We start from the raw sequence: 18,194 nt of genomic DNA on the forward strand, positions 1-18,194 counted from the left end.
AGGGATTAAAAATAAGCTTGGGCTCCAAGAAACATGACATGTCCATTGTTAAGGAGTTTAAGCCGTATACCTTTCTTTCATAAAGCATTATAAAATATTGTTCAGGAAAGAACTCCGAGACTTTTTTCCAAAGCCTGATTTTTTAAAATGGCTACCAAACACTTGAAATTTGTCTCGTAGAACTAAGAAACTGAATTTATTTAATTTTAATTTTAATATTTAAGTAGCAACATAAGGCTGATGGCTACCATATTCGACAGCACCTGCAGATTATACATTTTAAAAAGTTTTGGTGTTTTTTCCATTTCGTTTTATGTCACATTACATAGGGTATGTTTTAAAAGAAATGCTGAAGATTGACTGCTATAGTCCATATTTTTTAAAAAGCGTACAAATGTTGCTAGACTCCTGCTGACATGTTACTCTGTCTTCATAAGTCAGAGATACAGTGAAACATTACCTCACATCTCTTAGGATGGCTATTATCAAAAAAGACAGAAGAAAAAAATGTTGATGAGGATTTGGAGAAATTGGAACCCTTGTGCAGTGCTGGTGGGAATGTAAAACAGTTGTAACTGCTATGGAAGTAGTAAAGCAGTGCCTCAAAAAATTAAGAATAGAATTACTATATGATTTAGAATTTCCACTTCTGGGTATATACCAAAAAGAATTGAAAACAAGTTCTCAAAGAGATATTTGTACACCCATGTTTATAGCACTATTATTCACAATAGCCTAAAGATGAAAACCCAAGTTTCTAGGAACAGATGAATGGATAAACAAAACATGGTATATACATACAGTAGAATATTATTTAGCCTTAAAAAGGAAGGAAGTTCTGAAACATGTACTAACATGGATGAACCTTGAAGACATGTTAAGTGAAGTAAGCCAGTCATAAAAGGGCAAATATTGTATGATTCCACTTATATGAGGTACCTGAGTACAAATTCATGGAGACAGAAAGTAGAATGGTTGATGCTGGGCTTAAGGAGAGAAGAGAATGGGGAGTTATTATTTAATGAGTACAGAGTTTCAGTTTGGGAAGGTGAAAAAGTTCTGGAGATGGACGGAAGTGATGGTCACACAACGGTGTGAATGTACTTAATGCCACTGAACTGTGTACTTAAAAGTGATCCAGGGACTTCCCTGGGGGCACAGTGGTTAAGAATCCACCTGCCAGTGCAGGGGACATGAGTTCGATCCCTGGTCCTGGAAGATCCCACATGCCGTGGGGCAACTAAGCCCGTGTGCCACAACTACTGAGCCTGTGCTCTAGAGCCCGCGCACCGCAACTACTGAAGCCCGTGCGCATGCTAGGGCCTGCGTGCCGCAACTACTGAGCCCACATGCTGCAACTACTGAAGCCTGTGCACCTAGAGCCCGTGCTCTGCAACAAGAGAAATGACCACAATGGGAAGCCCATGTGCCGCAACTAGAGAAAGCCCGTGCACAGCAATGAAGATTCAGCGCAGCCCCCCGCCAAAAAAAAAAGGGATCCAGATGGTCAATTTTATGTATATGTATTTTACCACAGTTTTTTTTTTTTTTTTTTTTGGCTGTGTGGCTTGTGAGGATCTTAGTTCCCCAACCAGGGATTGAACCTGGGCCCACAGCAGTGAAAGCACCAAGTCCTAACCATTGGACCACCAGGGAAATCCCTTTTTTTTTTTAACCACAATTTTAAAAGAATACATTTTTTAAAAGTCAGGAAGTATAGGAAGAGGTCTGGAAAGACACACACCAATCATACCTGACTGCCAGTGGTTTACTTTGAGGTGTGGAAATTGGGCAGCTGAAAGTGGTTGGAGAGGATCATGTGAAATAATCACTTTACGTCCTTCTATACTGTTTGAAGTTTTGTTTTGTTGTTTTTTTTCAACTACATTCATGTACTACTTTTATAATTTCAAAAATAAGGGCAAGGGCCAAAAATGAAGATTTCCAAAATGAATTCTTCCACAAAGACATCAGATTGGAGAAGCTTCTTCAGTGGTTCTCTCTCAGGAGGTGGTGGTACATTCATTTTCTTCTTTATACAACTTTTATGCTGTCTGAACTTTTCAAATCAGTATATGTTACTTATTGAATAAAAATAAAATATGTTAAGGGGTATAAAGCAGGAATGTAGAGGCTTCTTCTATTCCCTACTACCTAAAATCATTTTTTAAGCCATTTAAAATTTTATCCACATTCTATCTTGGAGTAGATGAATATCCTTGAGGATTTAAAAAATTCCTTCCTTATTTATTCAACCATTCTGATTATACTACTCATTCACAATGTAAAAATATATCGTTTTTTTTAAATAGATCTTTATTGGAGTATAATTGCTTCACAGTACTGTGTTAGTTTCTGTTGCACAACAAAGTAAATCAACCATATGCATACACATGTCCCCTCCCTCTTGAGCCTCCCTCCCCCCCTCCCTATCCCACCCCCTAGGTCATCACAAAGCACCAAGCCGATCTCCCTGTGCTATGCGGCTGCTTCCCACCCGCCAACTGTCTTACACTCGGTAGTGTATGTATGTCAATGCTACTCTCACTTTGCCCCAGTTTCGCCCTCCCACCCCATGTCCTCAAGTCCATTTTCTACCTCTGCCTCTTTATTCCTGCCCTGCAACTAGGTTCATTAGTACCTTGTTTTGTTTTTTTTTTAGATTCCATATATATGCGTTAGCATACGGTATTTGTTTTTCTCTTTCTGACTTACTTCATTCTGTATGACAGACTCTAGGTCCATCCACCTCACTACAAATTAACTCAATTTCATTTCTTTTTATGGCTGAGTAATATTCCATTGTATATATGTGCCACATCTTCTTTATCCATTCATCTATCGATGGACCTTTAGGTTGGTTCTATGTCCTGGCTATTGTAAATAGTGCTGCAGTGAACATTGTGGTACATGTCTCTTTTTGAATTATGGTTTTCTCAGGGTATATGCCCAGTGGTAGGATTGCTGGGTCGTATGGTAGTTCTGTTTTGTTTGTTAAGGAACCTCCATACTGTTTTCCATAGTGGTTGTATCAATTTACATTCCCACCAACAGTGCAGGAGGGTTCCCTTTTCACCACACCCTTTCCAACATTTATTGTTTCTAGATTTTTTGATAATGGCCATTCTGACTGGTGTGAGGTGATACCTCATTGTAGTTTTGATTTGCATTTCTCTAATAATTAGTGATGTTGAGCATCTTTTCATGTGCCTCTTGGCCATCTGTATGTCTTCCTTGGTGAAATGTCTATTTAGGTCTTCTGCCCATTTTTTTTTTTTTTTTAGAAATGAATGTTTCATTAATTTTCAGACTTTTTTTTAGAAATTTATTTATTTATTTATTCATTTTTAGCTGTGTTGGGTCTTCGTTTCTGTGCGAGGGCTTTCTCTAGTTGCGGCGAGTGGGGGCCACTCTTCATCGCGGTGCACAGGCCTCTCACTATCACGGCCTCTCTTTTTGCGGAGCACAGGCTCCAGACGCACAGGCTCAGTAGTTGTAGCTCACGGGCCCAGTTGCTCCGCGGCATGTGGGATCTTTCCAGACCAGGGCTCGAACCCGTGTCCCCTACATTGGCAGGCAGATTCTCAACCACTGCACCACCAGGGACGCCCCTTCTGCCCATTTTTTAACTGGATTGTTTGTTTTTTTGATATTGAGCTCCATGAGCTGTTTGTGTATTTTGGAGATTAATCCTTTGTCTGTTGTTTCATTTGCAAATATTTTCTCCCATTCTGAGGGTTGTCTTTTTGTCTTGTTTATGGTTTCCTTTGCTGTGCAAAAGCTTTTAAGTTTAATTAAGTGCCATTTGTTTATTTTTGTTTTTATTTCCGTTACTCTAGGAGATGGGTCAAAAAAGATCTTGCTGTGGTTTAGGTCAAAGAGTGTTTTAAGAGTTTTATAGTGTCTGGTATTACATTTAAGTCTTTAATCCATTTGGAGTTTATTTTTGTGCATGGTGTTAGGTAGTGTTTTCATTTCATTCTTTTACCTGTCCAGTTCTCCCAGCACCACTTATTGAAGAGGCTGTCTTTTCTCCATTGTATGTTCTTGCCTCCTTTGTTGTAAATTAGGTGCCCATATGTGCGTGGGTTTATCTCTGGGCATTCTGTCCTGTACCATTGATTATTTCTGTTTTTGTGCCAGTACCATACTGTCTTGATTACTGTAGCTTTGTGGTATAGTTTGAAGTCAGGGAGCCTTATGCCTCCAGCTCCATTTTTCTTTCTCAAAATTGCTTTGGCTATTCAGGGTCTTTTGTGTTTCCATGCGAGTTGTAAAATTTTTTTGTACTAATTCGGTGAAGAATGCTATTGGTAGTTTGATAGGGATTGCACTGAATCTATAGATTGCTTTGGGTAGTATAGTCATTTTCACATTATTGATTCTTCCAATACAAGAACATGGTATATTTCTCCATCTGTTTATGTCATCTTTGATTTCTTTCATCAGTGTTTTATAGTTTTCTGAGTACAAGTCTTTTGCCTCCTTAGGCAGGATTATTCCTAGCTATTTTATTCCTTTTGTTGCAGTGGTAAATGGGAGTGTTTCCTTAATTTCTCTTTCTGATTTTTCGTTGTTGGTGATAAGAATGCCAGATATTTCCGTGCATTAATTTTGTGTCCTACAACCTTACCAAATTCATTGATTAGTTCTAGTAGTTTTCTGGTGGCATCTTTAGGATTTTCTACGTGTAGTATCATGTCATCGTCAAACAGTGACAGTTTTACTTCTTCTTTTCCAATTTGTATTCCTTTTATTTCTTTTTCTTCTCTGATTGCTGTGGGTAGGACTTCCAAAACGATGTTGAATAAGAGTGGCGAGAGTGGTCATCCTTGTCTTGTTCCTGATCTTAGTGGAAATGCTTTCAGTTTTTCACCATTGAGTATGATGTTTGCTGTGGGTTTGTCATATATGGCCTTTATTATGTTGAGATAGGTTCCTTCTATGCCCATTTTCTGGAGAGTCTTTATCATAAATGAGTGTTGAATTTTGTCACAAGCTTTTTCTGCATCTATTGAGATGATCATATGGTTTTTATTCCTTAATTTGGTAAGGTGGTGTATCACATTGATTGATTTGTATATATTGAAGAATCCTTGCATCCCTGGGATAAATCCCACTTGATCATGGTGTATGATCCTTTTAATGTGCTGTTGGATTCTGTTTGCTAGTATTTTGTTCAGGATTTTTGCATCTATGTTCATCAGTGATATTGGTCTATAATTTTCTTGTGATATCTTTTTCTGGTTTTGGTATCAGGGTGATTGTGGCTTCGTAGAATGAATTTGGGGGTGTTTTCTCCCTCTGCAATTTTTTGGAAGAGTTTGAGAAGGATGGGTGTTAGCTGTTCTCTAAATGTTTGATAAAATTCGCCTGTGAAGCCATCTGGTCCTGGACTTTCGTTTGCTGGAAGATTTTTAATTATGGTTTCAATTTCATTACTTGTGATAGGTCTGTTTATATCTTCTAATTCTTCCTGGTTCAGTCTAGGAAAATTATACCTTTCCAAGAATTTGTCCATTTCTTCATGGTTGTCCATTTCATTGGCATATAGTTGTTTGGAGTTGTCTCTTATAATCCTTTTTATTTCTGCAGTATCAGTTGTGATTTCTCCTTTTTCATTTCTAATTTTATTGATTTAAATCCTCTCCCTTTTTTTCTTGATGAGGCTGGCTAAGGGTTTATCAATTTAGTTTATCTTCTCAAAGAACCAACTTTTAGTTTTATTGATCTTTGCTCTTGTTTTCTTCATTTGTGTTTCATTTATTTCTGCTCTGATCTTTATGATTTCTTTCCTTCTACTAACTTTGGGTTTTCTTTGTTTTTCTTTCTCTAGTTGTTTTAAGTGTAGGGTTAGATTGTTTATTTGAGATTTTTGTTTCTTGAGGTGAGATTGTATTGCTATAAACTTCCCTCTTAGAACTGCTTTTGCTGTGTCCCATAGGTTTTGGGTCGTCATGTTTTCATTGTCATTTGTTTCTATGTATTTTTTTATTTCTTCTTTGATTTCTTCAGTGATCTCTTGGTTATTTAGTAGCACACTGTTTAGCCTCCATGTATTTGTGTTTTTTACAGTATTTTTCCTGTAATTGATTTCCAATCTCATAGCGTTGTGGTCAGAAAAGATGCTTGATACGATTTCAATTTTCTTAAATTTTCCGAGGCTTGACTTGTGACCCAAGATGTGATCTATCCTGGAGAATGTTCCGTGTGCACTTGAGAAGAAAGTGTATTCTGCCACTTTGGGGTAGAATGTTCTATAAATATCAGTTAGATCTATCTGGTCTGTTGTGTCATTTAAAGCGTGTGTTTCCTTATCTATTTTCTATTTGGATGATCTGTCCATTGGTGTAAGCAGGGTGTTAAAGTCCCCTACTATTATTGTGTTACTGTCGATTTCTCCTTTCATGGTTGTTAGCATTTGCCTTATTTATTGAGGTGCTCCTGTGTTGGGTGCATAAACATTTATAATTATTATATCTTCTTCTTGGATTGATCCTTTGATCATTATGTAATGTCTCTCCTTATCTCGTGTAGCAGTCTTTACTTTAAAGTCTATTTTATCTGATACAAGTATTGCTACTCCAGCTTTCTTTTGATTTCCATTTGCATGGAATATCTTTTTCCATCCCTTCACTTTCAGTCTGTATGTGTCCCTAGGTCTGAAGTGGGTCTCTTGTAGACAGCATATATATGGCTCTTACTGTTTTGTATCCATTCAGCCAGTCTGTGTCTTTTGGTTGGGGCATTTAATCCATTTACATTCAAGGTTATTATCGATATATATGTTCCTATTACCATTTTCTTAATTGTTTTAGGTTTGCTTTTGTGGATCTTTTTCTTCTCTTGTGTTTCCCACTTAGAGAAGTTTCTTTAGCATTTGTTGTAAAGCTGGTTTGGTGGTGCTGAATTCTCTTAGCTTTTGCTTGTCTGAAAAGCTTTTGACTTCTCCATCGAATCTGAATGAGATCCTTGCTAGGTAGAGTAATCTTGGTTGTAGGTTTTTCTCTTTCATCACTTTAAGTATATCCTGCCACTCGCTTCTGGCCTGCAGAGTTTCTGCTGAAAAATCAGCTGATAACCTTATGGGGATTCCTTTGTATGTTATTTTTTGTTTTTCCCTCGCTGCTTTTAATATTTTTTCTTTGAATTTAATTTTTGTTAGTTTGATTAATATGTGTCTTGGTGTGTTTTTCCTAGGGTTTATCCTGTATGGTACTCTCTGTGCTTCCTGGACTTGAGTGACTATTTCCTCTCCCATGTTAGGGAAGTTTTCAACTATAATCTCTTCAAATATTTTCTCAGACCCTTTCTTTTTCTCTTCTTCTTCTGGGAACCCTATAATTCGAATGTTGGTGCATTTAGTGTTGTCCCAGAAGTCTCTGAGATTGTCTTCAATTCTTTTCATTCTTTTTTCTTTATTCTGCTCCTTGGCAGTTATTTCCACCATTTTGTCTTCCACTCACTTATTCATTCTTCTACCTCAGTTATTCTGTTATTGATTCCTTCTAGTGTATTTTTTATTTCAGTTATTGTGTTGTTCATCTCTGTTTGTTCTTTAGTTCTTCTAGATCTTTGTTAAACATTTCTTGTATTTTCTCAATCCATGCCTCCATTCTGTTTCTGAGATTCTGGATCATCTTTACTGTCGTTACTCTGAATTCTTTTTCAGGTAGATTGCCTATTTCCTCTTCATTTATTTGGTTTTGTAGGGTTTCACCTTGCTCCTTCATCTGTGACATATTTTCTTCCCGTCTCTTTTTTTTTTTTTTTTTTTAAATGAGTGGGATTGTGTTCCTGTCTTAATGGTGGTTTGGCCTGAGGCTTCCAACACTGGAGTTTGTAGGCTGTTGGGTAGAGCTGGGTTTTGGTGCTGAGGTGAGGAACTCTGTGAGACCTCACTCCGATGAATATTCCCTTGGGTCTGAGGTTCTCTGTTAGTTCAGTGGTTCGGACTCACATCTCCCACCTCAAGAGCTTAGGCCCGACCCCGGGCTCATGAACCAAGATCCCACAAGCTGCCTGGGGCAGCAAAAAAAAAAAAAAAAAAAAAAGAACAGTAACAAAGTAAAAAGTAAAGTTAGACTAGGAAACTAACAGATATGTTAAGAAGAATATAAAAATAAAAATATAGATGAATCAACACCTGGAAGGTATATCAGTACCACAGTAGTAAAAAAGAGGAGGGAAAAGAAAAAAGGGCGGGAGTGGGGGAAGGCCTTGGCTGTGGAGGGCGGGGCCTAAGCAAAGGTGAGGTTTGGGTGGTGGGCGGGGCCAATGCTCAGGACCCACAGGGCTGGAAAAGGCCCTGGGGGCTGTGGCGGTTGGGGCTTAGGCTCAAGGAACAGAAGGGACCCAGGCGTGCCCCCCACCCCTGGTCTCAGAGGGCAGGGGACCTCACCGGGAGCCCAGCAGGCTTCTGGGGCTCACATGCGTGGGGCACACGCTGTCTGTCCTCTCCTGCTCCTCCAGTCTGTGAGGGCCCCTCCCCGCTGACTTTCCTGATCTCCCTGCCTTCCCTCCTTTGCCCCCAAGGACCTACGTGGCCTGGAGGGGGACTTTGGAGGACAGGGGACCGGCCTGGGAGCCCAACAGGCTCCCTGTGCCCAAGTGGGCAGGGCAATTGCCCTCCAAAAATATATCTTTTTAAATTTTTAACTGACATGCTTTTAGGTGTTAGATCATCCTTGTTTATTAAAGTAAAACATTCTTTGGGATATAGGTATTTCTTTTGCTAAATAAACTTATTTTATGGATTTCAGGCCCAAAGTCTTCAGTGATATTTTTGGAATTGAGTATATCAAATGTTACCAGTATTGGCCCAAAGTGTGATATAACCTAATCTTTGTGGGACATTATATCCATAGTGATAAAGAAGGAAAGCAGTGTACATTCTTAAGGTTAGACAAGTATAATGTCAAGAATTTTAAGTGTCAAAAGTATTTGTTTTCTTAGAGGAGAGGCCACAATGGACAGGAAATTCCAGAGGCAAGGCAGTGCTACAAATTCTGAAAGTGCTGAGTAAAATTCATAATATATCTCCATCAGTGCATGCAGTTCATTCATTTTTATTGCTGTGTAGCATTTCAGTTTATAAATGTACCACAATTTACTTATTTTACTTAGTTTTTGACTATTATAACAATACTACTAGTAACCATGTACATGTTTCCTGCTGCATGTATACAAGATCTATCTAGGACTTATACTTAGAAGTGGAACCGCTAGATCATAGAGTGTTTTCATCTTTGCCAAATACTCCCAAATTTCTTTCCAAAGTGGTTGGACTGATTCCATTTCTAAATGAATATATGAGTTGTAACTGCTGTGCATCTTTACATTCAGGTTGTCAGTCATTATCATTGCTGATTATATGTTACAGATATCTTCTGTCAGTTTGCATCAGCCAAAATTCTTAGACTAATGGATATTATAGTAAATGTGATTCACTAAGTGGTGGGATTAAAAATTATATCTAAATGCAACTAGTGAAATTATGCTAAAAACAAATGTGAAGTTTAACAGATGAACATGTCCCTTGACCAAGATTGTGTACTTTTTCTTGTTTTCACCCTCTCTTCTAGAAATAGTGAGTGAAACAGAATCTCCAGTACCTTCCTATTCTCATGTACACAGTGAAAGCTCTATTCCAGAAGAACTGGGCAGCCCTGCTGTTGAATATATACCGTCTGAATCTATAGTTCAGGAGCAGCCTGGGAGTCCAGATCACAGTGTACTTACTGAAGAAATGGTTTTTTCACAAGAACTGGAATCTTCTACCTCGCCTAGTAAACATGTAAGTTAATATATATTTATATCTAAAAGCTTCTTTAGAAGAAAACCTGTCTGAAAGGTATATTATTAACAGTTACATTCTTGCTATTAAGGACAGCATTGACTATCACCCATATCTGTAACATACAGTATATGACATTTGAGTAGAAATAAAGCTTTTCCTTGACTCCTAAAGATTTATAAATATATGAATTTTAGCTTTAGGGGCAGTTATAAAATTATATGCTGTGAAGTTTTTAATATTTAGGGGATAGGAACTTCTAAAGTTTTTAATAAAGATAATATGTGAGACAATGCAAGTTCTTATTAAAGTCTGTTTTGTCATTTAATAGAAACAATAAGACCTTAAACCACACTAGTGTGCCTTTTCTATAATTTAATTAATGACTGCTCTATAACTCTTAATCAGAATAAAAGTAGTGGTTTCATCTCTTTAAGGCAGATCTGGAATGGATATATATTCTAAATTAGAATAATGTTCACTTTAGAATAAAAAGGTTTTCCACATTGTCCTTAATTCTGTACTTCAATAAAAAAAACTATCTGGTAAAAACTTAAGAAAGAAACTTAACTGCTTGTCTTTTAAAACTTGATTTTATAAAGTGTACGAGGGGATTAGCATAACAGTATTTTTTTTTGATGGGAATTTGTGTTTATTTTTTATTTTTCACTTTTCTCTTTTATTTTTATTTATTTTTTTATGCCTTTTTTAAAACATCTTTATTGGAGTATAATTGCTTTACAGTGTTGTGTTAGTTTCTGCTGTATAACAAAGTGAATCAGCTATATGTATACATATATCCCCATATCCCCTCCTGCTTGCATCTCCCTCCCACCCTCCCTATCCCACCCCTCTAGGTGGTCACAAAGCACCGAGCTGATCTCCCTGTGCTATGCAGCTGCTTCCCACTAGCTATCTCTTTTACATGTGGTAGTGTACATATGTCAATGCTACTCTCTCACTTCGACCCAGCTTATCCTTCCCCCTCCCAGTGTCCTCAAGTCCATTCTCTACGTCTGCGTCTTTATTCCTGTCCTGCCCCTGGGTTCATCAGAACCATTTTTTTTTTTTTAGATTCCATATATATGTGTTAGCATACGGTATTTGTTTTTCTCTTTCTGACTTACTTCACTCTGTGTGACAGACTCTAGGTCCATCCACCTCAATACAAATAGTTCAATTTCGTTTCTTTTTATAGCATAACAATATTAAATATTATAAGTGAACACAAACATTGTTAAAGCCTCTTTGTGTTTAAAAAAAAGAATCCACCTAAATTCAGTGTGTCTTAAAGTCACTTCTATAATAAAAAGTAATATTTACTGAGTGTTTACTTACCAAGTGCCAGGTAGTATGCTGAATGCCTTATGTAGATTATCCTCACAACAATTCTTTAGATTTTAAGCCCCACTCTGAAGCTTAGCAGGCTAGGAAGCTTGCCCATAGTCACAGGGGTAGGAAGTGGTGATAGCTAGGAATCAAATCAGACATTCTCACTTCCACTTGATATCAAGGTAGAAATTATACCCTTTGTAATAAATAATCTCATTTGGGCAGTCTTCTTATGCTCTTTTTCTTCCCTCCCCGCTTCCATTTCTTCTTCTTTCCTTCCATAAAAGTAGTACATTAGTATATTTAAATTTTTTTTTCAGTTTTATTGACATATAATTGGCACACAGCACTGTGTGAGTTAAAGGTGTACAGCATAATAACTTGACATACATATATTGTGAAATGATTACCACAGTAAGTTTAGTTAATATCCATCACCTCATATAGTTACAAAAAATTTTTTTTCCTTGTGATGAGAACTTTTAGGATCTACTCTTTTAGCACCTTTCAAATATACCATATAGCAGTGTTAACTATAGTCATCATGTTGTATATTACATCCCCAGTACCTATATGTCTTATAACTGGAAGCTTATACTTTTCGACCAGCTTCACCCAGTTCCCCCACCTCTCCACCCCCACCTCTGGTGACCACAGGTCTGATCTCTTTTTCTATGAGTTTGGGTTTTTTTAGATTCCACATATAAGTGAGATCATATAATATTTGTCTTTCTCTCTCTGACTTATTTCACTTAGTACAATGCCCTCAAAATCCGTCCATGTTGTCTCAAATGACAGGATTTCTGGTTTGTTTGGTTTTTTTAATGGCTGAATAGTATTTGTGTGTGTGCATGTGTGTGTGCATGTGTGTGTGTTTATGTCATATTTTCTTTATCTGTTGATGAAGACCTACCGTATGATTCAGCAAATTCAGTTCTGGATATATATCCGAAGGAAGTGAAATTACTATGTCGAAGAGATATCTGCACCCCCATATTTAGTATTTTTGAAGTTAAAACGAATAAGGGGGTAAATATCACTGATTCAGTAGCCACTCATAGTTTATTATAAACATTTTTTTAAAGCATTCTTTTTTTCTTTTTTTTAATTTATTTATTTTTGGCTGTGTTGGGTCTTCATTTCTGCACGAGGGCTTTCTCTAGTTGCGGCAAGCAGGGGCCACTCTTCATCGCGGTGTGCGGGCCTCTCACTGTCGCGGCCTCTCTTGTTGCGGAGCACAGGCTCCAGACGCGCAGGCTCAGTAGTTGTGGCTCACAGGCCCAGCTGCTCCGCGGCATGTGGGATCTTCCCAGACCGGGGCTCGAACCTGTGTCCCCTGCATTGGCAGGCGGATTCTCAACCACTGCACCACCAGGGAAGCCCAAAAGCATGCTTTTTTTATAACTTTTTTCTGTACCTTTAAAAAAGTCAAGATCTTATCCTTTGTATATTTTGCAAACTTTTTTCACTTTTTATTTCATAAAGTTATTTAAAACTCTTTGTAAATATTATCTTCAACTGGTTCGTATCTTGAATTTTAAATAGAATTTTACAACTGTATCACAAAACAGTTCCCATTTGATTTTCTATTTGAACAGTCACCTCCTAAAAGCTGCACATCTGTGTCAAAGCAGGAGTCTAGCAAAGGAAGTCATAGATCTGGAGGACAATGTCGTCTACCCGTCAAGTCCCATCAACACTGTTATAGTTGGTCAGATGAGTCATTATCTATGACACAGTCAGGTAAGACTAACAAGGAGGAATTAGTTTTCGTTGCACTATATTTGAATTCCTCTTTAATAAGCTTTGTCTAACTATATGGCTGGTAAAATGTTATTCTTTGTTTCATTTGTAAAGACTTTTTTCTTGCCAAGACTAAATCGCATAATTCTTTGCTTTTCATTGATAATTATATCCCTAATTATACCAACTATGATAAATTGTTATATTCTTGGATGTTAATAGTCATTTATTCATCACACATTCTTTGAATTTTTGGTGTGTGTCAGGCACTGCTTATGTGTTCCCATAGTGCTCTGCTCTTCAACTTGTTATACCAGGCAGCACATAAATTGTAATCAAACTTTACCCAGCAGGTTTCCCCTACTAGAATATAGACTTCTGCAAAGGAGAGTCCTATGTTTTAACAGTTGTAGCACCAGGCCTTAACAGGTACTTTGCATTGCACATAGTAGGTATTTATTAAACGTTTCTTGAATGATTTAATGCTGACAGTGAGGAGAAATAGGAGGTGGTAGAGCAGGATAGCATAAGACTCAAGGGAGGAAAAGTAGAGAAGAGACTGCACATGGCAGTGGGGAGCATTATCTATTTTCCCATAACTTCTATCATACTGTAAATCTCTGTGGCATATAATTTACGAAAGAATAAACAGCCTTTACTCTAGAAGACTTGATTCAAGGCGTTGATTGTGGGAGGCATATCTAGACAGACAATACTTGGTTTATGTAGGATTCTGAGGAAGATTAATACCATATTGAGTGTATGTCTTTTGAGTTCATTTTCAGTTTTCTTTTGAGAGTAGACATTTAGTAAAGGAAAAGTGAAAAATACTATTCATTTTTTGATCTTTGATTCTATTCTGTACCCCCTTTGTTTTCAATGTTTTAAACAGTAATAAATCATGGGTTTTTTTCCCCCATGCCCATTATTTATGGATCTCCTTTATTCTTTGAATAACTGCATAATATTTCAAAGGGTAGGTATACCATAATTTATTTAACCATTTCCCTAGTGATAGTCGTGTAGGTTTTCTCAAATTTTTCATTATTTCAAATAATGCTGTAATGAACATCTTCATTTATATAGATCCCTGTTGAATATTTCAGTAGGAATAAATTCTTAGAAATGGAATTACTGGATCAAGCCAGTAATTAAAGTTGAAGAATGTTGTCTGTCGTATTTAAATTGTTTTTTAAAAAAGATTTATTTATCGTTTATTGTATTTATTTTTGGCTGTGTCAGGTCTTAGTTGCAGCACGCGGGATCTTTGTTGAGGCATGTGGGATCTTCATTGTGGTGCATGGGCTTCTCTCTAGTTGTGGCGTGCAGGTTTCTCTCTAGTTGTGGCGTGTAGGTTTTCTCTTCTCTAGTTGTGGCACACGGGTTCCAGAGTGTGTAGGCTCTGTAGTTGGCGGCATGCGGGCTCTAGTTGAGGCACGTGAGCTCGTAGTTGTGGCACGCAAGCTTAGTTGCCCCGCGTCATGTGGGATCTTAGTTCCCTGACCAGGGATCGAACCCACATCCCCTGCGTTGCAAGGCAGATTCTTTACCACTGGACCACCAGGGAAGTCCCTGTCTGTCATATTTATCTGTTGCAAGTGATCAGCATTTTTATATATTTGCTTTCATGTACTCTGGTGAAAAGTTACTGCCAGTAGAATAATATGTCAGTGGACATAAACTTGATACTTGGAAATATGGATTCTCTTCATGGCTCTATTACATACTGGTGACTCTCTTTAAGTTTCCTTCCCATATTAGATAATCTTTTCTATCTGTAGCAATGGAATAATATCTTAACCATCCTTGCATGAGTTATGCAACAAGGATTAATGATAATATTTATAAGATACTGTTTTATTGGTAAAACATATTTGAGCAAGAACAGCTTTAGAAAAACAGCTCTGAAATTTTTAAACTATAATGCCATCTACCTATTCATGATGACATCATTTATATGCAGTATTTATGGAAGTGGTAAATTTTAATGTAGTGGAGTTATATAATACCTTTCTCACTTAAGTGATGGAGAGTTTGTTATCAACCAAATTAATACAGTCAACATGTGTCAGATAATCAAACTTAATTTTTGATTGAGTTATTCTGTCCATCTGCTTATTCTGTCTTGATGTGTTTCAACAAACTGAAGTATCATTTACCTGCCACTTCCCCTGTCCCCTCACCTTCCAAAAAACCCTGTAGGAGAGAATTTCATAAAGACAATACATTCATCTAGAAAGTTGCTTGGATAAAAAAAAAAAATTATAGAGATTCTCTTAGATGTTACTGATGATAAACACCATGTTGTAATACTAGATTTGGGCACATATAACATGTATTCCCATTCACTCTCATAGACTTTTACTTAATCTCTACCCTTCATTTGTAGGATTTTGGTTTCTTTAGTACTTAAAAATAAAAACATTTCCCAAGGTCTTTCATCTAAAACTTGAAGTTTCTCATCATCTGTTATTAAATCTTCACAATCATAGATGATAAAGATATTTTTATTTTAAAAAATCACTGTTGACATATCCAATTTTTAAAATATATTCATTTAAAATAAACATTTTGGGGGCAGAGTTGAAACTAAGTCTGTGGGAGTGTAGTAGTCTCCTATAAAATTTTATCAAAGTAACATCTCAAGTTTTGGAAGCACATAAAGAATACACAGTTAAAAGAATACACAGCTTTAGAAGATGCAAAGATATGGGTTTATACTTCATTGTAGAAAGATTATAATTTTTTGCTCAGCCTACAGTCCTACCCCCAATTATTGTACTAGAATCATCAGTTAAATCACTGTAAAGCTTTCCACTAAGGTTCAGAGTCTTTTAACCTTGAAACCAATTGATTATTTTCTTCAGAAATTAAAAGAAAGCCTGAGCAGGATATTCAGTTGCTATCTCATCTCTACCACCTTTTTTAGTTTTAAACCAAAAAATATGTTACATAAAATATGGCTACATAAAAATGTTTGTTTTATGTGTGCTAATACTACCACCATTTACTGAGCTGTAATAGTAGTCCAGGTACTGTGCTGCATGCTTTGTATACCTTATTTAATTTTCACATCAATTCTAGAAATCGTTAAGTGTCAAACACCTTACCGATTACTAGTAATAGATCCTGAGTTGAAGACGGCCTTTATTGTTACTTCATTTTATGAGTGTTGATCACTAAGTAGTAAATTTCGCCCATGCTAAGGGCACAGTCTGATGCCACTACTGGTATAAGATGGATATAACTTCCTAGTATACCTTAATTCAGGACATAAAAGTGGCAGGAACTTAGATGTCATTATTTGTAAACCAGATATTTAGATCACATTGCAAAAAAAGACTATTATCTTTTTAAAATAAATTCTGTGACTAGTTCTATGCAATTTAATCTGAAGTGCTTGAAAAAACCTGATTGTTTATGATGTAATGTTGTAATGTACATCTGAGTCTTCAGATTTGTATACAGTAGTATTTCTCTTATAAGACTATTAAATGGGGGCTTCCCTGGTGGCGCAGTGGTTGAGAATCTGCCTGCCAATGCAGGGGACACGGGTTCGAGCCCTGGTCTGGGAAGATCCCACATGCCATGGAGCAACTAGGCCCGTGAGCCACAGTTACTGAGCCTGCGCATCTGGAGCCTGTGCTCCGCAACAAGAGAGACTGCGATAGTGAGAGGCCTGCGCACCGCGATGAAGAGTGGCCCCCACTTGCCACAACTAGAGAAAGCCCTCGCACAGAAACGAAGACCCAACACAGCCAAAAATAAATAATAAATAAATAAATAAATAAATAAATTACTGTTTAAAAAAAAAAAAAAAAAAAAAAAAAAAGACTATTAAATGTCTCACTCATTAAATGACACCATTGTGTGATTCAGGGAGGAGGTGTGAGGAACAGTCATTTTTTTTTTTTCTATGTAATTTCCATGTTTAGTGAAATAAAGTGTTTTTAAATGATACTTATTTTTATAAGATATGCATGACACTTACAATGAAATGTCTTTTTCATGATTTTGGTATGACTGGACATCTACTTTGTATGTGTGTATATATGTGTCTGAATTGTTGGGAAGAAAATAAGATTTAACTAGTTTCATTTCAGTTATTTTAAATATTTTAAGAACTTCCAAAGAAAGGTTACTGCAGAGTATGTTTCTTTATAATTTTTCTCTCTCCTTTTATGTGATGTTAAGACATCAGCTGATGACTCACAATCAATTTAAAATGGTAAAATTCCACTTTGATTTTAATATGACTTAAAAACTATGAAACTACTATTAATAACCAAGAGGAAGTACAGTTAAGTATGGCTGTCTTGTCACCAGGAACTAAATCCTTGCAGAATGTCCAAAGTTCACTAACCAAAAGTTTTTCAACTTCCAGCTGCTTATCTTATCAAGAACAGGGTACCTTGAAATTTATTTGCAGTTTCAAATAGTGCAATTAGAAAGTGAAAACAAATAGGAAGACACCCCCCCCCAATAGAGATTTAGGGGAAAAGAAAGGATGCAAATCACTAATACTTTTTTTCTGAAGCTCAAATTTTAAATGTTAGATTGACTTTACATTGGTGCTTTTTATTAATAGTTACTGAGTAAACTTTATTTTTAAGTTAAATAAAAAGATTCTGTATCTCTTTTAGAAACTACATCTGACCAGAGTGACATTGAAGGTAGGATCAGAGCCCTGAAGGATGAGCTGCGGAAAAGAAAATCAGTTGTGGACCAACTGAAGAAGGAACAGAAAAAAAGGCAAAAGGAAAGACTGAAAGCCCAAGAAGCCAGTCTAATCAAACAATTGGAGGTTAGACATAAGAAGAAAGGGGTTTAATTTCAAGGCTAATGTAAATGTGAACCCTGAAATGTTTTTAGTGTTGTTAATAAAGTAATGGATTAGAATTTTTCCATGTTAATTTTGTACCACATTTTAACCTAACTTTAAAAAAAAATCTGAACAAACTCTTGCTTGAAAGATTAAATTAAATATTAAATTAAAATGTTAAATATTATAATATCAGGTATTAAAGTAAATAGTAAAAGTATTAAAATAAGTTTTTTTCTAAAGAAGAAAGATTAGGCCTATGAAAGAAAAATTGATATCCGTGTCCTCTAAAGCAAAGAACCATTAGATAAATAATCCTAGCTATTGGAACTGTTAATGCCTTTTTTTTTTTTTTTTTTTTTTTTTTTAAGCGGAGTGGTGTTTCATGCCACACGACTTCTTAGTGTGACTCTTCGTACTGTTTGAATGGCTCCTAAATAATAACTCTAAACTTGACTTTCCTTAACTCCAGCAACCCTCCCTGATTCTACCCCAGTCTGG

The 18,194-nt window shown here is 36.6% G+C and overlaps 1 protein-coding gene across 2 annotated transcripts in view; it reads left to right on the forward strand.

Moving 5' to 3' along the window:
• CEP350 (centrosomal protein 350) overlaps positions 1 to 18,194 on the forward strand; it is a 137,359-nt gene that overhangs the window by 94,699 nt on the left and 24,466 nt on the right. For both annotated transcript variants that reach the window (XM_057544308.1, XM_007188195.2), the window contains exons 30-32: positions 9,585 to 9,796; positions 12,727 to 12,871; positions 17,515 to 17,675. In XM_057544308.1, coding sequence (XP_057400291.1) covers positions 9,585 to 9,796; positions 12,727 to 12,871; positions 17,515 to 17,675 — 518 coding nt within the window. The remainder of the gene's footprint in view (positions 1 to 9,584; positions 9,797 to 12,726; positions 12,872 to 17,514; positions 17,676 to 18,194) is intronic.

Source organism: Balaenoptera acutorostrata, chromosome 1 (assembly GCF_949987535.1).
Source record: "Balaenoptera acutorostrata chromosome 1, mBalAcu1.1, whole genome shotgun sequence".
NCBI lineage: Eukaryota > Metazoa > Chordata > Mammalia > Artiodactyla > Balaenopteridae > Balaenoptera > Balaenoptera acutorostrata.